At 47.3% G+C, this 26,377-nt stretch overlaps 1 protein-coding gene across 1 annotated transcript in view; it reads left to right on the top strand.

Moving 5' to 3' along the window:
• Nucleotides 1-22: 22 nt before the first annotated feature.
• LOC135809867 (sperm flagellar protein 2-like) overlaps nucleotides 23-26,377 on the top strand; it is a 54,423-nt gene continuing 28,068 nt past the window's right edge. Inside the window, exons 1-27 of the mRNA XM_065323307.1 lie at nucleotides 23-509; nucleotides 2,329-2,402; nucleotides 3,820-3,854; nucleotides 4,460-4,541; nucleotides 4,993-5,181; nucleotides 5,486-5,748; nucleotides 9,664-9,796; nucleotides 11,302-11,897; nucleotides 12,124-12,172; nucleotides 12,902-12,937; nucleotides 13,219-13,263; nucleotides 13,738-13,859; nucleotides 15,132-15,567; nucleotides 16,017-16,175; nucleotides 16,652-16,714; nucleotides 17,296-17,382; nucleotides 17,729-17,766; nucleotides 18,385-18,454; nucleotides 19,167-19,292; nucleotides 19,904-19,965; nucleotides 20,101-20,182; nucleotides 20,717-20,812; nucleotides 21,655-21,855; nucleotides 22,252-22,366; nucleotides 22,955-23,385; nucleotides 24,469-24,572; nucleotides 25,156-25,219. Of these exons, the coding sequence (XP_065179379.1) occupies nucleotides 374-509; nucleotides 2,329-2,402; nucleotides 3,820-3,854; nucleotides 4,460-4,541; nucleotides 4,993-5,181; nucleotides 5,486-5,748; nucleotides 9,664-9,796; nucleotides 11,302-11,897; nucleotides 12,124-12,172; nucleotides 12,902-12,937; nucleotides 13,219-13,263; nucleotides 13,738-13,859; nucleotides 15,132-15,567; nucleotides 16,017-16,175; nucleotides 16,652-16,714; nucleotides 17,296-17,382; nucleotides 17,729-17,766; nucleotides 18,385-18,454; nucleotides 19,167-19,292; nucleotides 19,904-19,965; nucleotides 20,101-20,182; nucleotides 20,717-20,812; nucleotides 21,655-21,855; nucleotides 22,252-22,366; nucleotides 22,955-23,385; nucleotides 24,469-24,572; nucleotides 25,156-25,219 (3,894 nt within the window). The 5' untranslated portion in view covers nucleotides 23-373. The remainder of the gene's footprint in view (nucleotides 510-2,328; nucleotides 2,403-3,819; nucleotides 3,855-4,459; nucleotides 4,542-4,992; nucleotides 5,182-5,485; nucleotides 5,749-9,663; nucleotides 9,797-11,301; nucleotides 11,898-12,123; nucleotides 12,173-12,901; nucleotides 12,938-13,218; nucleotides 13,264-13,737; nucleotides 13,860-15,131; nucleotides 15,568-16,016; nucleotides 16,176-16,651; nucleotides 16,715-17,295; nucleotides 17,383-17,728; nucleotides 17,767-18,384; nucleotides 18,455-19,166; nucleotides 19,293-19,903; nucleotides 19,966-20,100; nucleotides 20,183-20,716; nucleotides 20,813-21,654; nucleotides 21,856-22,251; nucleotides 22,367-22,954; nucleotides 23,386-24,468; nucleotides 24,573-25,155; nucleotides 25,220-26,377) is intronic.

Genomic DNA, 26,377 nt, shown 5'->3' with positions numbered 1-26,377 from the left:
GTGTAGAATACAATCATCATGACTGTAGAATCTACATCGCAGGCTCCGAAATAGGCGTCATGTCAATATCGTTCCCAAAGAAGAAATAATTGTTATGAATTTTCATTCAGTTTCAATAGCTGCCGGGCGAAAACAGAATTGAGCGTGCGGCTGTCTTCAGGTCCGCTACCACTAACTAGCGTCGACTTGTGCAGAGCGACGTAAAGCATAATCATCCTACGAAGAGCTAAGAATTTATATTCCAGATCAAGAATCATTTTAGTTGCTTTGAGGTCATGATGGTAGTGGAGATGGAGCGCTGAACTGGCTCATCACGTCTGTACCAGTCGCTGTTGTCTTATAAGTCCGTCGCTGAACCGCTCCACGTCCAATCATGAGTATGGACCCACTAGCATTAGTCGGTGGTCCTCTGGCTGGACCGGTCACCACAAGGCATCGGCCGAAACGAGACGAGCTGGCCAGATGGGTGAACGGGCTACTGCCGGACTCTGACAGCGCTCTGAGAACCAGTAAGTGCTCAGAATGCCTTCCTTTCAGCAATCATACCTTGCCAGAAATACGGACATAACAGTACTAGAATCCTCGCAGCGTGGCCTCCACCTTGCCCGAGAACCTGACATGTACAACACAATAGTGATACGGTTCACGCCATCACAACACTGCATGTATGGGCGGGGTAAATGTATTTACTGCATTGGATAGCAGTCAACCCGTTGCTCTTCACAATATTCATTCGGGTCCAAGTCTCGCAAGGGGCAGTCTAGCAACTCTATATCTGGTGCTACATGTTGTGATCGTCTACCTTGTGTCGCGTGAACGAAGAGCACAGAGTTGCACGGGAAATACTATCATGGTTTCTTGATGTCACGCGCATGGTATATCCCAACTGAGCTGGGTGTGCCTCTAACTACAACGCTGCTCAATGAAATCCGATCGCGTCCATCAAGCGCGTGATGGGCGCTGTGCAGCCCTAGACCTGCGAGCACTGGGATGCTCACTGGTGCAGGGCGCAAACTTTAACTCCGACTTGAATGATTGCAAACACTCGCACAGTCTTAGAGGTGCCAAAGGATAGCGTGGGCTGTAGCTTCTGAAGTTCACACATCAGTGGATAGGCGTTAGAAAGAAATGTTTATACTGGAATAATCGACGTGGAGACAACAATTTTATAATAGCAATAAAGAGAACAAATTCTGCAGTCATCGCCACACTACAACGAAGTCATGAAAGTTTACCAGAATTAATTTTCTTGTCACATTCATCAGTGGAAAGTCGTGACTGAAGAGCAACCATGCTGAACAATGATTAAATATACATTCAATGATGTGTTACGAGAACAAAATACAGTGCCAAAATAGAATGAGGGAAGGTGAGACAATAGAAGTGAAGTGAGAGCTAAGTGAAACGGCGGATGAGAAACTAATTATAACGCTAAAACTGTGTAGTGAGACAATCAATCATGCTGTGCACCTACGAAAACAATTTTAACGCAACCACATGTTTCTTCTGCTTACAAAGATCAGGATTATGCAAATGAATACAAACAGCCTCAAGTACTTTCAACTGACTAGCATACCGTGCACGACAAAGAACAGAAAAAACTGAAATCATCATACACCTGCAGACACTTAGGGTGAGACAACAAGTGAAGAAAAACGGCAGACTTCTTACGATCACAATCACCATCTGATTCCTCGTCTCCAACAACCGCAACCTCGTCCTCCGTCTCATCTCCCAACTCGTCCTCAGTCTCGTCCTCCGTGTCATTCTCTTCATCAACACCGATCGGTCCCAGGCTCGCTTCGTGTTGTTTAACCTCTGTTTGTTGATTCCTCCTTTGATCTTGATGGTAAATTGTTACCATTGTTGTTGTTGTTGTTGTTGTTGTTGTTGTTGTTGTTGTTGTTGTTCCTGTTGTTATTATATCTTATGGTAAACTTTCATGACTTCGTTGTAGTGTGGCGATGACTGCAGAATTTGTTCTCTTTATTGCTAATACTGGAATACTGACATTACAATCAAGCCTAGCCAGTCTGGTATGGTCATTTTCCCTGATGTTGCTAAGGTGGAATTTTGGTCATTTTTAAATGAAATTTGAATGGGAACGAGTTTGCAACTTGCAAGTGTAATTAAAAAGCTGATGCGGAGCAAAACAACCGGTGATCTAGTGACCAATGCAATGGGAAATGTTGACAGTGCATGTGTGTGTGTGTGTGTGTGTGTGTGTGTGTGTGTGTGTGTGTGTGTGTGTGTGTGTATATGTATATGTGTGTATGCATGCATGGGTGTGTGCGTACGTGTGCGTGCGTGCATGTGTATGACCTCAAGTGCCTGGAACGTTGGCAAGTGACTTTGCAGATGGTCATCTTCTGGGACTGCTCATGATGCAGTGGGGACTTATGGTAAGATTATCCATGTGAATATTGCTTTAATGGGTAGGGTGGGGTGGAGGGGTGCTAGGAATATCTATTGTCAGAGCCTTACAGCTTCACTTCATCGGATTAACCCTGACATTCCCCAGGAACGTATCACAAGACAACATGATGTGTTTGTACAAAGATGCTCCATCATAATCCCTGCATACACCTAAAAATAATTCATGTCATGTAGAACGAGCACAGTTACTTCACCCAAAGTGCCTTGAAGAATGGAACGTTCCTGACTCCACATCATTGTGCTTGTAGAGGTGTATGATACGGCGGGTACTAGTACACATGCCCTCCGCAGCAGTTAGCACATGTTGGTGGCCAACAACTTGATCCCGGCGGTCATAACCTAACCAACCGGACCGGTTCCGGCAGGCCTGGAGGTTTTACGATAACATCATTACCTGAGTTTTTTGGCATGGAGTGACATCACAAGAGCATGTTTACCAATACATACAACAAATTTACGATGATGTCATTCCATTACATCATCATTGTAAGTGTTTCCCAACCAACGCATATGGCCGATTGGTTTGCAGGCCTGCCTGCGAATCATGAGGTCCCAAGTTCAAGACCCGCGCTGGTAGCAGGGAGCGTGTAAAAAGAATTTTTACGCGTGCTGAACTGCGCCGACACCCACAGTCAACTGGGTACTCACAGCTCGGAGTGAGAATAACAAGGATGCAGTTTACAGGGTTATGGGCCGTTACACGCCCGATTGGTTGAGAGACTAACCTCCTCTCCCCTGACTCACTTGTGAGGTCTGCATTCGCCACTAAGGTTAATAGGCATGGTGGTGGCCTGCGGATGCGAAGGCTAGTTTGTGTGTTTCTGAACATTCAAGCGATGCCGACGCGGATCCCGCGAATATTATTATTATTATTATTTGAAACTCGGGTATTGAGCCAATAATAAAAGTAGAAAGGAAAGGACATATGGAAACGAGTTAAGAGTAACTCTCCACCACTGTAACTAGATACTATATACAGTCAGAAAGTGCAACCACTAGGCACAAAACTGACAGAGTATTGAGACATTCGAGACATTCCCCTCTTTGGTCTTTCCATAACCTTGAACCTTCCAAGTTGGAAGGCTGTCGGTTAGCGCTACGGAGATGTGTTGAAGCTAGGTGTCAGGACGTCGAATGTCTCAATACTCTGTCAGTTTTGTGCCTAGTGGTTGCACTTTCTGACTGTATATAGTATCTAGTTACAGTGGTGGAGAGTTACTCTTAACTCGTTTCCATATGTCCTTTCCTTTCTACTTTTATTATTATTATTGTAAGTGTTTGGTATGGATTGATATCGTAAGCACGGGTTTCCCATTCCGTGCAAAGCATTTACGATGGCGTTCACATAGCGCATGTCCTGTGTGTTTGTATGTATATTTGCAGAAAAGAGGCGAGTTCAAGAAGTTTCGCAAAGGAAGGTGAGTCAGTTGCATTCTAGCTCTCTTAGTGTGTTATAGCAGCCGCACACTCGCTCGTTACACTGCAACTTTTCTCATACATGTACACTCAAACTACCAGCTTGGTCATGCAGACAAAAATACTTCAGTACGGTCAATCAAGATCCAAAGTCCTAGGCATGCATTTTCTATTAGATGTTAGATAGCTTTCCCGCAACTCCCACCTGTTGGACAAATAAACTATCCATTGCCATTGGCAATCACACAGTGCATCCTCCGGCAACCATACTTACGTCTATTCCATTGGAAACTTACTCTTACTCTTGTCATTAGGCATGGTTAGCATTTTTACCGTTCACGCTCACTTCGACTGTCGACCTGTACTGTTTTTGTGTGTTTTCAATGCATGGTTAGCATTTCGGTTTCTGACTCAGCGATCGACTTGTGACGTCACCCTAGTTGAAATCTTACTGTTTCGTTCTCCCGCTAAACAGAGCTTTCTATCGTCGAAACCATGCCAAACCGACGGTGTTTTGGGTGTTGGGTACGAGTGCCGTTGGATTTAGCGTGAACGGTAAAATGCTAACCATGTCTATTGATGCATCTACACTTTGCACCTGGTTTAGATCCAACGATATCGCCCTGCACAACTATCGAATGCTGGAACCAATTTTCAGAATTCTCCGCTTGGACATCACTCCTGATGCTGTAAGTGCTTGCATTACAAGCAGCAGTAAGTCCCTGCTGAACTGTATGTAATAGACAGTTGGTTTACCAATGGAACAAAGCCAGCCTGAGAGTGTGACTTCTGATACATTGCTAAGCAATGCATTTGTTGCCTGGAGGTATGCTGCAACTGCGTCGATAGACTGTCAGCGTGTGTTACATTAGCACAGAGTCTTGTCAGCAATAGCATTACATCAGGAGGATACTTTAAAACTTGCTAGACTGGCCTGGAAACGCAGTGTTTGCTCACTGATGAAGATCCACGGTGAAGATTTGGAGAGATATTTACTACGATTGTAGTGTAAAGACCGTGGTGGTGCAGAAGGAGATTGGGACATGATTAATTGGCTGCAGTGGAGCCTTCGCATATGAAGATGGCAGTGTTCACAAAAAAACTATCTTCACGTTCTACACTTGTTGCCACCCACTCCAGGCTGCTGCTCTGATCAAGGGCAACCAGCAGGCCGCTATCGATCTACTCGTGGAGCTGAAGTTCATGTTTGAAGGTCGTCCGGCGAGAGGACCCGTCTTCAATCAAGACTTCGTGCAGCACAAGAAACGAGAAGCCGGAGCTGATGGAGACGCCCGAGTTGGTGACCTGAAATCCTTGGACTGGATGATGGTGAGAGGATGCATGTGTGTAGCCAGGGCACAGCCTAGATTTCCTCCTTCCATCTTAGCCGAATCTGCATGGTAGCTAGCTAGAGTGTAGAGCTGACACTGGTCGACTGGTCTCTGCACCGAGCTAAAAGTGTGTGTGAAGAACGTTTATCAGTCGTATTGCAAGGAACGCGGAGGCGAAGTGTGCATGCACCGTGTGTGTGTGTGCGTGTGTGTGTGTGTGTGCACATGGGTGTGTGCGTGTGTGTGTGTGTGTGTGTGTGCGCGCACGCACGTGGTGTGTGTTCTCTATGACGCAATCACAGAAACTGCAAGAACGAGTGCCGCCTCGTCAACAGGAAACTCTTCACGATCGCCTCCAGCGTACGTTTGACCGGAAGCAAGGATCATCCATGGCATCGGGCGGCCACACAAGTAGAACCGAGCTGCCCGGAGTGTACGATCATTTGCCAGAGATACAGCGAGAAAGAATGCAGCAGAGAGGCAGCTCGATGGAAACACGAAAGACACCATCGCTGTCCGAGTTAGCTGCTGGATACAGTGCTAGGGATGGCCTCTCCCGCCAAAGGTAAGTACAATGTAGCTACGGTAAGAGTTGAAAGTGGAATGAGTCAAAAGTTTAACGATTTGCAACAGTTTCCCACTTGGTGGACACAAAGCTTAACGACCCTACTGCCGACCACCGTCTTTCGTTTCTCTAGTACAGATGAGCAAAGCAATGGAACAGTAGTAATGTTTCTTGAGTTAGCGATGGAATTTTCTCGATAAAACGCTAAGTGGCGACTTTACCCGACTCAACCAGGCTATCCGACGGGAACGTCACATCATGCCAACAACCGATCACCTGCTTGCTCGCCTCGGCACAGCCAAGGTCTTCTCGAAGCTGGACGCGAACAAGGGCTTTCACCAGATCCCCTTGTCGCTGGAATCTCAACTGCTAACAACATTCATTACGCCCATCGGTCGTTTCTGCTTTCGACGACTCCCGTTTGGCATCTCCTCTGCACCTGAGTACTTCCAGAAGCAGATGTCTGACCTGCCGAGCGACCTGCCAGGCACAATCTGCATGATTGACGACGTTCTAACCTTCGGTGACGACGAACACGAGGAGGAGAAGAATCTGCATGCAGTCCTACAGCGTCTCTCATCAGCCGGAATCACACTCAACCCAGACAAGTGTGCTTTCCACCAACGTTCAGTCAAGTTCCTGGGACACATCCTCGACGACAACGGCATCCACCCTGATCCCCAGAAAGTGAAACCCTGCACGGATGTCCCAGCAGTACGTCGTTTCCTTGGCATGGCGAATCAGCTGGGAAAGTTCGTACCTGATCTGGCAACGATGTCTCAACCACTGCGTGCTCTCCTGGTCAAAGGCCAGGAATGGTCCTGGACCGAGGAGCACCAAGCAGCATTCGACGCGATCAAGTCAGCCCTCAGTTCGCATCCAGTACTGGCGATGTACTCGACTACCCTGGATACGATCATATCTGCAGACGCCTCATCATTCGGCCTGGGAGCAGTCCTCCTCCAGGTGCAGTCTGACGGCTCCATTCGTCCAGTTGCATATCAGTCCCGTTCTCTGACACCAGCTGAGACCCGCTATTCTCAAATCGAGAAAGAGGCTCTTGCTTCTACTTGGGCATGCGATCGTTTCGAACATTTCGTACTTGGCAAGCCGTTTACGATCCAGACCGACCACAAGCCGCTCATCCCGCTTCTAGGCAGCCGTGCTCTAGACGACCTACCGCCTAGAATTGTCCGTTTCCGTCTGAGGCTCCTTCGTTTCAATTTCCGCATTGTTCACGTGCCAGGCAAGGATCTCGCCATTGCTGACGCTCTCTCCAGAGCACCTGTTTCATCAGAACAAGTCGACAGCCAAGATGTTGATCTCCTCGCAGCTGAGACAGCAGCGCTCGTCGACTACGCCGTTGATTGTCTGCCTGCAACAACTAAACGCCTCGATGACATCGCTGAGTGGCAAGAGTCTGATCAAGTGTGTGAGTCGCTTGCTCGCTACTGCGCTGACGGCTGGCCACACTCATCCGACGCTCCTTCTGATGTTCGACCATACGTAGAACACCGGGCACACATCACACTTACCGATGACGGTCTGCTACTCTACAACGACAGGTTGATCATTCCCGCATCTCATCGCGACGACATTCTGTCACGGCTCCACACTGGACACCAGGGCATAGCCAAGTGTCGCCGTCTTGCCCGCAACTCTGTCTGGTGGCCCTCCATCAATTCGGATATTCAGCTGTATGTTGCAAATTGCTCGACGTGCACCAGCATGCACACTCAACCAGCTGAACCGCTCATCCCAACAACACTCCCTGATCTACCATGGCAACGTCTAGCTGCTGACCTGTTCCACTTTGGTTCGCGTGACTTTCTCCTACTGGTAGACTACTACTCTCGCTACATCGAAGTCGTCCAGCTGACGTCAACATCATCCAAGGCTGTAATTACGCACCTGCAAAGTATCTTTGCCCGTCACGGTATTCCCGAGACATTGATGTCGGACAACGGTCCACAGTTTGCGTCTGAGGAGTTCCGTCGATTTGCCGAGGAGTTCTCATTCCAGCACGTAACCAGTTCTCCGCTATATCCGCAGGCTAATGGTCTCGCCGAAAGATCCGTTAAAACCGTCAAGCATCTATTCACTGCCTCTCCAGATTGGTACAGTGCGTTGCTCATGTATCGCAATACTCCTCTGGAATCCGGTTACAGTCCTGCACAGCTCCTAATGGGTAGACAACTCCGTTCACGTGTCCCCGTGTCCAGCTCGCAACTGCAACCTCAGTTGATTTCGACATCTGACTTTGCCGCTGCCGATGCAGCTCTCAAGGCCCGGCAAACCAGCAACTACAACGATCGGCACCGTACTCGTTCTCTGCCGCCTCTACAAGCTGAGCAACCAGTCTATCTCACGGATCGCCATGAGACTGGTACAGTACTCCGTCAACCCGCCATTCGCTCATATGTTGTGTCTACACCCTCGGGTGAATATCGTCGCAACCGTCGACACAATGTTGCTTTGCCGTCCGCACCTCCGGTTGCGCAGGTTCCGAAAGCAGCTTCAGCACCAGATACAACACCACCGCGTCCACCACAACCTACGACAACAAGTACCACATCGTCTACAACCTCTTCTACACACTCAGCCATTCCTACATCCAGTACAACATCAGCAGGCACAACCATTACTCGTAGTGGTCGTACAGTGATGCCTCCTGATCGTTATGGTTTCTCTGACTGAACTCTTGCTCTGATCTACCACTGAACTCGCATCACCATTACCTCTTTCATCTCTTGCTCTGTTGCTCTACTCTTCTCTACGCTTTTCTCATGCGTATGCGTGTATGTGTGTGTTCTTCTTCTTTTGCGGAAGGGAGGGATAGGGTTATACATAAATGTTTTGCATTATTTGGTCTTCTCGTCTTGTCTTTCTCTTCCCAACTTTCACTGCTATGCTCTTTCTCCTTTTTGAAGAAGGGGAGATGTAGTGTTATCTTGTATGTGTGTGTACCCATTGTGCATGCTTGTTTCTCTTATTTGTACTCTTCTCTTTATAGATCTAGACTATCCATTACAGTATCCCCTTTCATGATTCATCCCATATCTAGATGTCTCATGCAACGTAGTGTACCCTCAAGTACTCTACTAGATCCAGATATGGAGTACCCTCGACTGTCTTGCTGTATGATGTGTCTTTCACGACTATCATGTTCTTGCACTGATAATGAAAAGGGTTCTTTGCCTCACAACGAGACCGTGTTGAGTTGGTATTTTGGTGTGCTCTCGACACGTACTAAGGACGTCGGGAGAACATTACACTTTGTGCCCGGTTACTGGCGTTATGAATTCAACTTTTCCAGTATCATGTGTTATCCAGGAGCAATGGCACGGCTAGTGTAAGAATAGGAAACAAAATGTTCAATTGAAACTGATACTTTTGTAGACATCTACAGTGTTTTCTTTACAATCATGTGAATAACTGTTAGTTGAGGATCCTAGGAGAAACAGGAAAGTTAGGAGTGAGCCCTCACCTTTAGCTACTCGACCTCTTTCTTTCTCCCTCCGTCATCTCCAACATGTTGCTCTGCTGTAGTGGAATCACTCTTGCAACCTTTGCAATGCAGATGAAATAATGGGCCAAACAAGACGTGTTGAGTGAAGTCCATTTAGTACATGGAAAGCCAAGACTCCTGTTCCTCCTGGCCAGTAACATGACTAGAGCAATTGTATGTTTCTGTATTCTAATGCAGGAACAGGTCACTATGCAAGCAATGCCAAGCATCTCATCCTTATCCATATTCATTGTGTATACTGGAATGCAACGGGACATAATAGGCCAAATCGGGGTCTAATACTTGTGGCATTCTTAATAATCGAGCCAGGCTATGTAAGCAGTATCATACATTTTCTTCTGCTGTGTGGTGTTCTGTATGGTCCCGTGCTATGTATTTGTGCGCAGTACGAGCCGCTCACAATCGCAGCAATCACAGCGGTCACAGCAGCAGCAGCAGTCTAGCCAAGAGTACACTGCGCTGCAGATTGTAAAGCCCGTTGTCGATGCCAGACGTGGACGTGGACGTCCAGCTAGTGCTGTGAGTGTCACATGTATTGTATAGGTGCGCTCAGTGAAATCCAACCCAGAGTGTATTGTACAGTTGCGCTCAGTGAAATCCAACCCAGAGTGTATTGTACAAGTGCGCTCGGTGAAATCCAACCCAGAGTGTATTGTACAGTTGCGCTCAGTGAAATCCAACCCTGAGTGTATTGTACAGTTGCGCTCAGTGAAATCCAACCCAGAGTGTATTGTACAGTTGCGCTCAGTGAAATCCAACCCAGAGTGTATTGTACAAGTGCGCTCGGTGAAATCCAACCCAGAGTGTAAAACTGGCGCCCCGGGTCACGTCTGATTACATCATTGTATTTGTACTGTTTACGTACGGCCGCATTCGTACCACTTCCAGGGCGTCAAGGGCTGTGTAAGCTGAGGGCGCTAAACCTTCACTTTGGGTCGGATGTCACCCAGCGGAACTGTAGTGGCTGGCCCTCTGTTTTGAAGAGGAATGGATCCCGTCCCGCATGGAGACTACAGAGTGCTCGACAGTACTGAAACACACTATAGCCAGCACACACCGTCCAGTGGGGTCCTCCAACTCCTCACCAGTGAAACATGTCTGTTGCTACTCTGAGTTTCAAGCCAATCATCCAGCAACATAACTAGCTCTTAACTTAGTTATGTCACCAGATGATTGACTAAGGTCGTGAAGCTCAGAGTAGCAACAGACCTATTTCATTGGTGAGGACTCTACCAGGTGTATATCTGTGTTTTCCTGTGTGTGCATGAGGAAACGCTGCAGTGTTCTGCAGTGCTGAACATGGTCCACTGGTATATGGTGTGCTGGTGTATGTTGCCGTAATAGAGAACAGGGGATGTATAGTTGAGTGACATGTACAGTAGTGGCAACTGATATCCAACCCCAGCTCGGTGCGCTCACATTGCAAATACCCAGCACGAGCTTGTACACTAGCAAACAGAGACAGCTAGAAAAGGTGCTGCACTCGGGCACAAGAACCAGGGGTCGCATTTCAGTTGCCACCGCTGCAGTTTGGTAAGGTGCCCGGTGGGTGTGCAGATTCTGAATGATACTCTGCCTTCGTACACTTGATGCTGCAGTGACACACTCTGCATTGAACGTACTGGGAATGGTTGATTGGATCCTCACTGTGGCCGTCCACTGGTCATGTTAGTGTACACGAATCGCACGCTCAACAGACTACAGTAAAACCTAGTTTAAGCGACCCCCCCCCCCCCCCCCCCCCACGGTACCACGGTGCAAGCAAAAGCGGTCGTTAAAGCCAGGTGGTCTTTAGAACCACGTCCCACAGTTTCTGTGTAGAACTGTCGGTCCATGGAAAAACAGTCGTTAAGAGCAGGTGGGCGCTAAACCCAGAGGTCGCTTACACCAGGTCTTACTATACCAGCAATGCATGATGAGTTTAGGCATGATGTACTCCAGCAGCCCAGTCAGGCATGCAGTTAACACTGGAATGCTTACTCAAGCACACATGCGCATGTTTGATGGTTTCTGCTCATCTTCAGGGTGACTCAGAAAGAAATGCCTTCATTGAAATTCTCGTACAAGGATTTCCTGTTGGCAACGATGCCACATTGAGCGATCAAGCAACACAGCGCCTTCGCCAGCACTTCCAAGAGCAACATCCTGATGCCGGAACAGCTTACAGGACACCACCACCACCGCCCGAGCATCTCCTACTGAAACAACGCACTGACGAGGATGATCTGCGATGCTGCACGTCAGAACCCCTGCTCACATCGCCAATGGCCATGCGAAGAATGGACTACGCATGCCTGGACGATGCCCTGCTTGCATTGCAGATTCAACCGGGCCAAACTCTACCATCACAACTGGGGGCCCCTGAACTGTCACAGCCAGCAAAATCGGCAACGCCACAGGAGCAACTACCTCCATTGGCTCCGAGTGGCACTGACCGTGAGTGGCTCGAAGGCTTGGCCAAGATCGACCAGCAGAAGTGGGCACATGATCCAATAGCCGATGAACCAGATGACTGGGGCAAGGTGTCTGGATCAGTGTTGAATTTCGACCCGGCAAAGTTGCGAGAGAAGCTGGGAGTGTCTCGTGCTGGTACTTTCCCGAAGCGGCCCGTGAAATCATTGTGAGTATGGCAGATGAAGGAGTTATGGAAAGGGCTGGACTGTGCATATTTCACAAATGAAACGCCTTTTCTAGGGACTGGCGCTACGAGACAGATTATTCTGTATTCAAGTCATCAGTTATTGATTGTCCTCGGTTTTCTGAAATACTTTTGCAAGCCATTTTTGACTTTGTTTTATTTATTGTAATTGCTGAATGTGATTCATGTGCTTACTACACACTGACAGTGAAGAGCAGAAGAAGGACAAGGCGCGCATTGACGCACTACTCAAGAAGGTAATGTGTGTTATTATGATATACAGTCAACTTCGCTTATAGCGACACTCGGCGGGGCATCAAAAAAGTGTCCTTATTCGCGAAGTGTCGTTATACCCGAAGTCTCGTTATATGTATTGCAGTTGGATGGGACTTTGCTCTGGGCATGGACATTTTGTCGTTATTCGCGAATTGTCGTTATATTTGCAGTCGTTATTAGCGAAGTTGACTGTAGCCAGTAGATGAAGCACACCACTTGATTAGTCAGTAGATCACAACTCGCGCTCCTTGGGTCCTACTCTGATCTTCCTTGATCTCACAGTTCAAAGAACACCTATGTACGTCAGTAATTGTACATATCGCTGTCTAGCTCATAGCGCTCATCTTTAGTGTACATGTAGCTACGCAGTGAAACCTGTCTAAGACGACCGCTCAAGGGACCTTCAAAACGTGGTCTCTGATACCAGGTGGTCGCCTTATCCAGGGTCATTTGACTGGAAATAGCATCCCTTGGTCCTGGCTGCAGTGGTCTTCTGAGACAGGGGGTCGCCTTATCCGAGTGGTCGCCATGACAGGTGGTCGCCTCATCCGAGTGGTTGCCATGACATGTTTTAGACCTGCTCTCTAGTCGTAGATTACGATCGTATTCACAAATTGTGCCAGTGTATTGATGGTATGTGCATAGTGGTGCTGCAATGTCACCAAGGTCCGATGTACGACTGTTCTTCTCACCGTGTTGTTGAACTGCAGCACAGAGAACGGCTGAGAAGAATCCACAGGGGCAAGGTACGTACTATTTGTTGTACGACATGAAGGGACTGAACGGCGACAGCTGCTCCAAAATACGTGTTTTGAAGGAAAACAACAAGAAGACATTGAAAGGTCAAAGCAATGCATGTATCTACCCAAGATCTGCTTGCAACATACTGTGTGGAATGTAATGCGAGTGTGTTATTCCGCTATTCCAGGTCTTGGCTGCTTATAGTCTGCCATTTGAGGCTCAACCCACTGGGCCATTGATTAAGTTTTGTTTTTCCCTGTTGTGTGTGTTGTTGTTTTCTAACCAGGAGAAGACCGCCAGCAGTGCTGAAGATGACTTGATCAATGTCAATGTCAGTTTGAACTAGTGTGTATACGTGTGGTTTAAGGTCTGGGCCCTATTTGTGCGATTTAGCACACAGATTCCACATGTGAGGTGCAAATGTCACTGCTTGAGATATTCATTGCAACTCACTTAGTACGTACCCTGGTGAAACATAGTCTTGCTTAGCACAGATATTGTTTGGAGTGTGTGTGAGTGTGTGTATTGATCCATACCCGAAGTATCTTAGGATAAGAAGTACACTTTCCTGTGGGTCACATCTTATCAGAGTTGTACAGCTTTTTGGCTGGACATCGGATCACAGGCTAAAACGAAACGAACCGTCCCAGAAAAGGTTGATGTGAGCTCCTCGCCGAAAGTACAGTTGATGCACAAGCGTGTATTCCATTCACATTTGTTCTTTGAATATCAGCCTTCTGTCATGCCTGAGCATGTTGAATTCAGGGATGCTGTGTTATCACGGTTTTGCATTCTGCCATTACAGAAGTGGATGCAAGAACTTGAAGAGCATGAAGTGAAGGTGGAGGGCATGGCGAGGGAAACAGAATTAGCGAAGGAAGAAGAAGAGATGGCCAAGCAGTCCGTCGTGGATGAAGTGACGATTGGGTAATTCACCTGCTTTTTACTGACTGGTCTGTTCTTTAACACAACTTGAATGATGCACTAGAATCCTATGCCAAGGTTGTCTTTGATGGCACTGTGCTCACTATGTTGAGTTGCTGCATGTATGTCTGGCATACATAGCACTTACCCAGCCCCTTATACTCCCGGGTACTTGCTTGTGCAGGTGCAACAATTTCAGCAGAAATTTGACGTCAGGCGAAATTACTGGTCAGTCGGCGACACGCATTTTTCACAAAAATTTGCGTTTCACCTGCTGAGAGAGCATGCGTGTACTCGAGTCTCATCCTGAGCACGTTTTTTCTTCTTTTTTTCAGTTCCAGTATAGCTGTATTTTTCATTGCAAAGCCGTCCTCGATTGTTGTGTTCGTTGTTCAAACGAAGTGGACATTCAATCATGAAGGCAGAGGACATAGGAGCCTGATTGGAGTTTCTCGTGGCATAGGACGGCCACACAGAGACACTTTGAGATTTTTTGAATATAAAATACCGTACGCACGATGCTGAGATCAATTTGTGCGATATCAAATTGTTTGTGATCTACCACATCGAGCAGAACGGGATCCAAACACAAGCTTACCGACGGTTAGGCTGCCGACCTGGCTGGACAAATGATCCCTGGCTTCACCAGACGCCAGAAGTCGGACACCATGTCCTTTGCCGCGACGTCCATCTCCAAAAAGAACTCCATCTTCGTCGTGAAAAGGCTTGAAATACTCAATATTCAACCGAGATTCGCGGTCTCACCCTTTCTCAGATCGAATCATTTTTTGTTGTAGCAGTTGCAGGGCAGATCCTCGCCACTACTTCAACAGAAGATGGCTCCAAAGCATGCCTGGAACAAACCATATCGAGGTTGCAAGCCACCCCTCTCAGCACTTTTTTTGAAGAAATTCGAAATTTCAATGGTGGAAGATATACTATGAAGAGAATTTCAAAAAGTATGTTTCGCGGAGCGATCGCTCAACCTACGTCATTCAAACTTTGCAGGATGGTTCAGACGTACATGCTAGGCATGGAACCACAGAAGATGATATCATAGCTGACACACAGAGTCACACACACAGCAGATTCGTGTGCACAGATACTAAATTAGTGGACGTCGTCATCTTCTTCCCGCTGATCTCAAATGTACTATGACGTGCTATTTCGCCTGACGTCTGCCTTGAGATTCAATGCTGGTTTCATGCCATGAGCCAATCACAGCGTGTTTGGTCTGATGACTAGTTGTCTCTCTCCTATGGCTGTGCTCCGCAGGCCGCTGAAGAGAGCCATTCTCGGCGAGTCCTCTGACCACTACTCCCGAACAGAGGAGCTTTTCCTGTCACAAGTTCAGAGTCGAGAAGCAGAAGCGCAGCCGCATGCCGCGCTGGCCGAACGGCGCCAGAGAAGCGAACAGTTTGAGCAGAGTCGCCCGTACGTGCACCCACACCTCCTGCGGCAGGACCACAGGCACACGAAAGCTCCGCTGTCGTCGGAACAAATCGACGCGGCACAAGAGATCTCTCCCGCCGTCAAGGTGTCCATGCTGGATAGACCTACACTGAAATGTGACCAGCTTCTCATCGCTCTTGAGCAGTGTAAGAACAGGACTGGGGAAGTGACAGCGACCCAATCAGATGACGAGTACAAGGCTCGTGTCCAAGAGACGCTTCAAAGCAGAATGCTGGAAATGCGCTTAGAGGAGGACAAGGTAATATACTGTATGAGGTATTTTATGTGATTCCAAGTGTCCTATAATTGTCTGTGTCGGTTTTTGTTTTCATGGATTCATTCTTCCTCTGTCACTCCACCGTGTGTCTTCTGTGCACGCAGGGAAGCCATTGCCTCTATCCATGCACTGTTAACATGCCTACTCTGTTCCTTGACTTCTTGACTTCTCCTTTTGCCTTCAGTCGTAGAGTTTACTCGCATTTGACTGGTGGTGCAATAGCCCTAAAGCATTGATGACAGTGTAGTTGAATGTGTGGTCCTTCAGCCAGAATGTTAAAATATTTGAACTCATCAGCTATTATGAGAACTGAAATTCAACCCCACGCCCATATGCTTCGACCGGCGAGGGGGGGGGGGGGGGTGCACACACGTGCACTATTGTTTTGTGAACATAACAATACCTCTGTACGTGTCTATTGTCTCCTACAGAGGGCAAAAACCAGGAAGATGTTGAGACCTCGGCGCCGCTCGATGCCAATGTTCATGCGGGAAGACCCGGACAATGTCGAGAGGGACACGGAGGAGTGGAGTGAAGCACAGCACGCCTGCATCCAGGAGAAGCTACAAGCTAAGCGAGCCGACAAGGCGGTATGTCAATTTGCTCACATTTTTCGTTTATTTGTCATGTGGAGCAGTACTCATAGCTGGTAACAGCATCTCTTCAACTTTATCTATACAAAAGCCATTCCTTGCTGTTGTGCCAGTACATAGACGGAATGAAGGTAGCGGAAGAGTACAAATGCATCTCGGGTGAACCGCTTGTTACGAAAATGAATTCTCTTGACAACGATCCTACGCTTCCGTGGCAACAAGGCTGGAGTAATACTGGCTAGGGGTTCGGCTGGGTAGGGAAGCTGATTCACGTGGCATGGCCTTGTTTGGCTGTGCCCTGAAGCCTACCGTTGCTGTGCCTTTTTTGTTACCATGCTTCGAAGTGGCTAGTAAATTCTCAGACTATCATAGGGGGATAGATACAGGATTGGAGGAACGTGCCAACTCACAAGGCTGCGTGTCGTTTCTGCTGATCATTCTGTTTTGCTGTCCCTTTGTTTTGGTTTGTTCAGGAGAGCATCAGGAACCGGCGATTCTATCTCGAGGGCTTGCATAATCTGGTTCAAAAAAGCCAGGTACCTTGCAGCTAGCTTGTTATGGCTGTGTTTAACCCTTATGCATGTCATATACATATACTGGCTAATGTACTTGATTTGCACATGCCTGTGTTGTATACACATGATAATACATATATTTTAAAGCACAATGTGATGTGAAGGGTTTGCATGTCACTGTGTACCGTGGATGATATGGTTATGCTACTATCACACCCGATAATGGGCATTTACTTTAGTCTCACACGGCTCATACCAACGAGCATGCTTCATGATCACCGCAATACTTACACGACATCCATCCAGTTTGTCTTGCAGTGCATGATTGTAGCCGGAATACTGCCAAGTCATTCATCAGTTGTGGGAGGAACATCGAGTTCTTTCATGATACGGGTTCATACTTGTGCTCCAAAACCAACTGATGACGACCCAAGCCAACCAGCGGTTTACCAGTTGTGCTTATGCTGACTACTAGTTTGCAGTGGATCTGTACAGCACCACCGGTTGTCCTATCATTTACCGGGGTACTGTGGTGCAAGCGATGTCTACTGTTGCGATTTCCTGAAGGATACTTTCACCTGGTGTTGTGTATATGTCACCAGCGCCAGGCTCTCCAGGAGGACATCACCAGGTGCCGGGTATCCGTCAAGTGTGCTGCGCAGGAACGAGTGGAAAACAGAATGGAGGAGGTGAGTTACAATGTACATCTGCTGGTGACATCATTGAGACATAATATACACTGACATCATTGAGATGGATAGTGACATCATTGAGATGAATAGTGACATCATTGTTGTAGTTGTTGCATGTTATACAGTGGTTGGGTGTGCAGTCAGTAGAACATGAGACACCTTTTCTTGTTGTAATTATCCAAGGTCAACCCAAAGTCCTGTAAACGTTTCAATGAACATAAATTCATGTGGGTGCAGTGACCGTTCACGGCCACTATCCATTTCAGACAAGACCATGTTCCAGGTCATGTTGAAGGCTGTTAGTGTGAGAAATGCTCTCCTCTTCTCCATCTGATCTATGCAGATGTCAAAGGAGGCCATCACCAGCATCCTGGCTATGAAGTAAGCTGCTCATATTTCAGACCTACTGTCGCCGAAATTGGCACAACTTGATATCTAGATCACTGTTGCATTACTTGTTGTGTGAGCGCAGCCTTAACTAAGCAGTCACAACAGCTTACGTGATATGAAATAGGAGCGGCCAGACATCACAATAGGACCCCTTGCTGAAGACTCTATCTACTTTGCTTTGGGTTTAACGGGGGCTTTTGCCAGTATTTCCTTGCTGAGCCAGTCCTCAACCCAGTGTGCTGTGTAGTGTTCTATCAAGGGATAGGTCGTATACATGGCCTTAGATGCTTGGGTTTAAACCAGCTGTTGGTAACCCAACCCAACTACTTCACTGGGAACACTGCACATTAACTTCGAGACTTTAAAAACATGACACCAAACAGCATGTAGATGCACTACAGAGTGCATGCATGCACTACAGAGTGCATGTAGATGCACTACAGAGTGCATGCATGTGCCACAGAGCAACACCAATAACAGCACGTTGCTTTACAATATTGATGTGTATGTGTGGCCACAATAGCAAGGATGCTCGTGTCCAACTACACTAATCAATGACATGTACTGGTGTCCGTAATGTGTATCCTGTTCCACTGTGTGTGCCTACAGCAATGCAAGTGCGGAGTATCGCGAGCGCAGCCACGAGGAGATTATGAGCGAGAAATTAGTGAGGCTCGAGGTAAACACGGCACATACTTACTGACCACATCAGCCATACACATGCTCTTTGAGTCTTTGGACTGTCTCAAGCCCCCCCCCCCCACACACACACACGAAAAAACAAACACACGGCCTCTGCAGAAAAGGCATCAGAATATGAATGACCAATACAGAACCAGCAGTGGCGTAGCTGGTCCACCTATTAGGGGGGGGGGGGGGGGGGGGTGCAACTCTGGCTGCACGGTTGACACTGGATTGGGATCCCTACCATGTAGACCATTTGGCCCAAACATGCGCATGCTGAATCATGTCATGCCACAGGCTGAATGATGTTATGCCACAGGCTGAATGATGTCATGCTACAGGCTGAATGATGTCATGCTACAGGCTGAATAATGTCATGCCACATGCTGAATGATGTCATGCCACAGGCTGAATGATGTCATGCCACAGGTGCCTCTCACTGGCTATGTGTCTGTTCCAGTGATGCTGCCTGAGGTTATGGTCCAGAAAAGTGGGAAGGTGAAGCACGACTCACTGGGCTAGCCGAGTCCGTAATCCAATGAGTTACCAGCCCTGCTGTTTTTGCTCTTAGAGTATTGTTGTCACTCAGATACAAGTCAGCGTCGGTACGCGAGCCACATTAAATATGGTGAGCACACGTCCATGCACCCACCATGTTGTTATTTATATTTGTGTTCTTCTTGTACTGTGTATCATTCACCCGGCAGAGACAACTGCAGCGAGAGGTCGAGGACTTCCAGAACCGCGTCAGCCTGGCGGTGCAGCAGATTGAATCGTATCGCGTGAACCTGAGAATGAAACAGCACGACGAGAACGTCAGATTCTGCAAAAAGGTAAGGTGGATTGATTATAATTATGGAAAAGAAAAAAGGACCAAATAACTACAAGTGTCATAACACCACCAGTTTCTGGACAATCAGCTCATTCGATAACATTGCACGACACTGACCGACGGTACTGACGTTCTACAACTAACTGCCAATCAGCTCTAGCACGTCTTGGATGCATACTCCACGTTTTATTTGATCGAGTACTTCGCATGTTGGTGGATACGGTGGTTACTAACAGTCAGTGTGTTTTCCTGCATGATGGCCTTGCCAGACTTTATTGTGACGGGCAAACGGTCAGAGGTTCAGGTTTGCCTGCACAATTCATGCCCATGCCTGTTCCCAAATACATGCATGTAGCATTTCATTGTGCTTGGCCTTGTTGCTGTCCACAGCTCTTGGCACATTTTCCTATTTGCACGGCACTATTATAGTAGTAGCCAAAACTGGCGAAAAGGGTACAGTATCATGTAGGAGTATCATGTGATAGCATTACATGTAAGAACTTGGCTGATCTAGAGGGCATACTAGCCCCTTACCACCCCCCCCCCCTCCACCCAAGCCTTAGGGCAGCGCCTAATTCTCTATTTCTTTGCATCTTTTCCTGTCTCTACCAGCTAACACGAGAGATAGTGGACCTAGCTATCCGCGACGCCAAGATGAAGAAGCAAACGTTCCAGTAAGTCAAATACCGTCCCATTGCCCATTGCTCTAACGGTTCACACTGGATTCAAGCGAACGCTGATGATACTGAGCTGATTGCCTTCGGCAGAAAGGCGGCATCTGACATGCTGTGTCTGCTTTTTGTCTGCAGGGATATGCCCGAGTTGGTGAAGCAAACAGTGAAGCTACTCTTCATGTACGGAAAGCCAATGTTCCCCAACAGCATACCGGATGTAAGTTTGCGAATGGCAGCAGCTTATCCAGAACAAGCAATGCGGTCTACTTGGTCAGGTTTGGTGCTTCCTGCAGTTCTATTTCAGGGGTCCACTGAATCAAAATTTTGTTTACTTCGGAATTGAATCAATGGATGGGCTTGGGCTTTGTGAATGACTAAAAGTGTAGTTCGCGCATCCACCGTCCATACAACTTTGTTGAGAAACACAACCAGCTTAGAGAAGTTAGACTCGTGCCAGGCCACCAGCATGCCTGATTATACCCAGGTAGCAGAGGCAGCACCTATCGGCGAGGTCGGGATGGTCAGCTCACGACTAATATCCGACTGGAAGTGAAACCTCGTTAGCTGCATCCATGATACCCTCACTGACACTTTGGTTTATCACTAACATAGCAGGATATGTACACCTGTGCTTTTGGTCCAAATACCACCATTTTAAAAATGATATAAGTTGGAGCGAAAAAGCACTTGAAATGATATTCTCCACAACAGTTCTAGTTTCGATGAGGCAGTGCGTGTGTACTTCTTGCAGGACACCGACTGGCATATCTTAACAAAGGAGGAAGCCAAGAAGACGTCAGACGCTGTGGATACGCTGTTGAACGAAATTGACCGCAAGAATTACCTGGTGAGCATGTGTTTGTGTTACCCAGTGTATGCGCACGCCCGTGATATTCACAGTATCCGGCACACACACACTTACTGAACCCACATTCTAGAGATCTTGGAAGCAACAGGGTGGTGGTCTGGATTAGTGTTCTCAGTGTTGTGTTAGGCTGTCCATGTAGTTTTCATGTGCTGCGTCCGTCCCACTCTGAACGCTAAGGTAGAGTTGGTAAGGGTATGGCCGTACACGTATGGCAATGTTCCATTGCATCGCATCGATATCTCATTTCAGAGACATGCACTAGAATCCCCACGCACTCTCTGGGCAGCTGCTAGTACTCTATACTTGCAAGATGTCAAACACATTTAGGCTAGTTTATCTCACGCATGTGTACGCTGTTGCAATGCGAATGGCATGTGCCATAACGTAATGTAGGAGTTGCATTACCGTAAAGTCTTGTATAAAAGCTGCGGCTTCTATGACTTTCTTGGTGAAATTTTGCAGGCTTCTATATGAGACAGGCTTCTATACAAGACAGGTATTTCTATGTATGTCAACACTAAAACCAGGCTTATGTGTGATTTGATGGGCCCAAAATTGCCGCTTCTATTCGAGGGCGGCTTCTATTCAAGTGCGGCTTTTATACAAGACTTTAATACGGTATTTGATAGAATGTATATTTTTCACAGTTAGGAGTATTTATTTTGTAGAGCTTGTGTGGATATAGATTCCAAGGTTCGAACCCCAAAATGGGCAGTTAGTTGCATTTTTTCTCTCCTTGCATGTTTCATACTCATGGCACTATGCCGATATTGAGCATGTGGCTGGGCTAACCTTGGTATCAATGTTCCATTTCGTTTCAGAACTACGGTGATGAGTGGGCGTTTAGTCCATTACCCGTAGCCAGTGAAGCAAATGCTGAAAGTTCAGGAGAAGAGGCACCATCGAATGCAGTGAGCGCTCTGCGCAAAATAATGCACTTTGAGGCCGACAAGCCGGGGAATTTCCTCATGATGAACATCTTGCGCGCCTTGGAGGACTGGTCGAAGGATAAGAACAAGGCAGTGAGTCAAGCGTTGCAGTTTTCATCCATCCATCCATCCATCCATCCATCCCTCCATTCATCCATCCATCCATCCGTCCATCCATCCGTCCATCCGCCCTTTCACCCATATATCCATCAATCCATCTATCAATCCATCCACCCATCCATCCACCCATCCATCCATCCATCCATCCATCCATCCATCCATCCATCCATCCATCCATCCATCTATCCATCCATACATCCATCCATACATCCACCCATCCACCCGTTCACCCATCCCTCCTCCATATGACTGTCTACCCAGCCAGCCAAGCCGCCTATTCTTCCTCGACCTCTTGCGACTCTGTTCCTTCGATGTGTGCTACGGATAGAAATCAAATTGTATGTTTCATGTTATCTTGCCGCAAAACAGAAGAAGCCGGAGGCATTGCCACCGAAAGTTGAAATGCCACGGCATCGTGTGCGAGGCGTTGTCCTGGGCAAGCCCTTTGCCGGGAAAACGGCACTATTGAAGAGAGTGAGAGAAGGTGAGAGAGTGGCTAGAGCCTGTTTGACGCCATGACAATGTTTTAAGCTTGCTGTGCCTGTATGGTGGGCTCTTCGCCATAGGCCTAGATGCAGACCTGTGTAGAAGTATTGCTGGACTGAGGTTTTTCTAAAACATGGAACAGTGTAATATCAAATCCTCGTCCAGATGATGCGTTCGGCAGCAGAACCATGATGGGACTTCTGCACTGGACCCTGTCATTCTCTGAAAAGAACTTGCTCACCACATGCCATATATGGACAGGGCTTAGGAAAGATGCAACAACTACCGTGCGGTTACCCCCGCCGTTTCAAGATTCTGAAATCATGACACAAGCCGCTGTTACAATACTGAGTTGAAGAGATCACGAAGAGTGCTGGGTGAACCGAGATTTCCTTCGGGCTCTCATCTATACAACGTTGTGTGTGTGTGTGTGTGTGTGTGTGTGTATGTGTGTGTGTGTATGCACGTGGGCGTGCGTGGGATCTCATGTGTGTATGTATGTGTGTATGTGTGCATGTGTGTATGTGTGCGTGAGCGTGCATGTGTGTATGTGCGTATGTGTGTTTGGTCGGCACCCATAATACAGAGTATCCGTTGAAGATCATCACAATGGACTACCTGGTGGAATCAGCTGTGAAGGTATTTGAAGACCAGAAGGCTGAGTTTGCAGCAACCATGAGAAACCTGCGAGAGAGAAGCAAGCAATTCCAACGAGAACGAGTTGAGAGGACGGAGCTCCAGAACGCATCAGCACAATCGGTTGCTGTTTCTCCAGATGCTGCTCTCCCATCGCAAGAGGAAGCTTTGAAGAGTTCTGCATCAGTGGCTACCAAGTCGTCAAAGTCAGTCAGGCTTAAGACTCCATCACGACCGGAATCCGTCAGAACTCCTGCGACGCCCATGCCCGTTGTCACGCATGGAACCTCGCAAGTGTGTCCAATCAACGGGCTGGTCAATCTACCTGCAGATCCTGAGATTGAAGTCATCGATCCTGACTTCTCCGGCTCCTGGTTGAAGGTGAGACGAACTCCATGGCGTGGTCCGAATGCCGGTAACCACTCTTTAATAATTGTGATCCTTTTTCCATCCCGAAAGCTTAAAAAGAAATAGCTTGGCGGGAGTGAAGAATTGTAGCATCGGAATTCATGCTCTCACAGGCGAAGCACATGACAACGAAAAGCAGTTGGCATGAAAGTGGTTCTAGGGACAGTAGCCAGGGCAGGGACATCAGCACGATCCTTCAGCCACAGGGTGAAAGGGATGCGAGCATGGTCATCGAGATCCACGGTGAACACTAGACCGCAGCATTCCTCAACCTGTGGTAAGTGGTGGTGGAGGTTTGTAGCACCAGGCTTGCGAGCTCAACCTGCAGTTAGGGCCTTCCTTGCCATGCTGTCCAGCAAGCAAAGTTCCTCAGCCTCCAAGGGAAGAGCTGTGACTTACTTTAGTATCCCTAGGCCTTGTCTATACCGGCAAGCCAGTCTCATGGGCTAGATCTGTCCAAGTATCCGCTGTCATTGAGCGGCAAGGCAATAAAGTCAGGGCAATACTCACTTCAGTCTTGTACTTGAGTGACCTTCGAGTGACTATAACTATATTGTTTGAGCTTGCATGTCGGGTGATCCGAAAAATTCACGGTTCACATGAAATTCTGCTAGACTGAGCTTTCCGCATCTGTAGGAACGCCACCGCCCTCTAGGATCAAGGCACAGATGCAGCTCTTAAACAATGTGAGGCATGCAGATCAGACCTACCACCAAGAGGTCAATGACCGAAAACCCCATTCGCTGCATCCATGTTTTTGAAGCAACGAATTACGTTTTGAGTGCACTGGAACAATATGCTCTAATTTCAGAAATTTTTGGTGCTCAATATTATGAAGGCAACAGGCCAGGTTAGGTGAACAGAAATTTTAGGTACAGAGAAGCAGTTCCCTATTGGATTATGTGTGTTAGTGTTTGTTTGGTGTATTGAAATTTTAGGTGTGAAACAGACGCACCGCAAGTACCAAAAATAAAAGTATACCGAAAATTTGTGAAATTACAGAATTCAGCATTTCTACACCATGGTGTGGATTGTGATCTTGATTTCTGCGCGCAGTTCTCACCAAGAGCCGTTGTTGGACGCAAGATTGTGGAATATCTTGCAGTCGGATGGTCTGTGCCAGACAAGGTTCTAATGGAGCTGCTTGCCATGGAGCTTCAGTAAGTGCCTATTCTGTTGCGGTAATCTTGGGTGTACACGCAACTGCTACACAAAGCAGAGTTGCCGTTGACTTACGGAAATGCTCAAACTTGCCAGCCACTGTTTGCTTGTATAGCATTACTGCACATATGTATCACATCATGTGACACTGGCTTTATAACTTATAAGGTTACGCTGGCAAACAGCGCAAAGTGACCATAGCAGAGTCAAACCCGAAGAAGGGTTGCATACAACCCTGTATCATCGTACATAGGGAGCAAATAATGTGTACGAGTTTGTCACGTGAAGTGAAGCACTGTCCTGCCATCGCAGACCGCATAGCTGGAGTTGCACACTCTTGGAGGTTATGTACTCTTGATATGGCTGATAGTTGGTGCAAACCACTGACCTTCCTGTAGAAAAATGTTTTGAAATTGCAAAGCTTCTGAACTTCTGAACTGCTTAGTTCTATATGTTTGATCTGGTGAGAAGAGAGTTAGTCTCATAGTGTCCAAGCTTTGTGTATGGAATATTGATGGTGGTGTGGCGATGTGGCTTGTTGTGGGTTACCCTTGACCTCCTCACTGTGTGTCTGTATGGCAGAACTCTGGACAAGGACATGGGTTGGATCTTGGATGGCTTTCCGAACACGGTGAAGCAAGCACAGGTACTGTGAAGTCACCGGCAATGACCACTTTCAACAAGCACAATGCACTGTACATTGCTAGTCAAGTGTAGCACTAGTATTGACTTACTAGAAAGTAAAACCTATCAAGGCGACCACTCGGATAAGGCGACCGCCTGTTCTAAAAGACCACTGAAACCAGGACCAAGGGATGCTATTTCCAGCCAAATGACCTTGGATAAGGAGACCACCTGCAGTGGCGTGTCCAGGATTTGGCTGAGGGGGGGTTGCGGCCGGGATCAAGGCGGGGTGGGGGTAGATGACATCATGCTACTGTCCCAGGTCAGCCATTTTGAAAACCAATGTCAAGAAGCTCCTCCTGTAGCCCCTTCTTCAACAGTCACAGTATTCACCCGAACGGCCCCAGAGACTGTTCCGGAGGATCAGCGCACCACACGGGGACAAGTGTCAAACTTGCTTCAAGTTCCCTTTCTCCGTGGGCCTGCGGTACGATCGAGCATGATGTTTTGGGGAAGCATTCTCTGGAACGCTCTCCCCTCTGATTTTAGAGTGATACGTGTCCCTGGTCCCTTCCGAAAAGCTCTTTCTGCCATTGATATACTTACTTTGTCCTCGTTAAACTTTTATTATCTGCCATAAATTCCAACCTTCTCATCTATCAATCACTTGTGCATGCATGTCTATAAAATCAACCACGTGTTCCTGACTCCATGAGATTGTCTTTCTATTCTTTGACACCATGAAATTATTGTCTTTCTATTTCTGACTCCATGAAATTGTTCTTGATATAAATTTTTCCCTTTCTTCTTTTGGTCCTTTCTGTCTTATAAGTTATAATTATTATTATTATCATTTCTTGTTTTCCCTTGCATATAATCCCTTCATCATTCTGTGAGAACCTGTCCTATGGGCAGGTGAGAAGGCATCTCTGCCTGTTCATTTGGTGAAGTAAAATAAACAACAACAACAACAAGCCGTAAATCTCACACACCACGAGCAGTATTTCTGTACACGCAGCAACAAATGTACATTGTAAACTTCAAATTTGCCGTTATGTGAGCGAATCAACTGCTTTTTTCTTTTGCGAGTCCAACAATTTCTCACCGCTCTCAAAGCATCCTTTACATAGGCAGCGGTACTTGTCACTGTGCGCTGTTCTTTATGTTCTGGCTGCTCGCT

Source organism: Sycon ciliatum, chromosome 2 (genome assembly GCF_964019385.1).
Source record: "Sycon ciliatum chromosome 2, ocSycCili1.1, whole genome shotgun sequence".
NCBI classification, from domain to species: Eukaryota; Metazoa; Porifera; class Calcarea; order Leucosolenida; family Sycettidae; genus Sycon; species Sycon ciliatum.
Note: the sequence above shows the minus strand (reverse complement) of the source record. Positions and strands in the feature narration are given on the sequence as shown.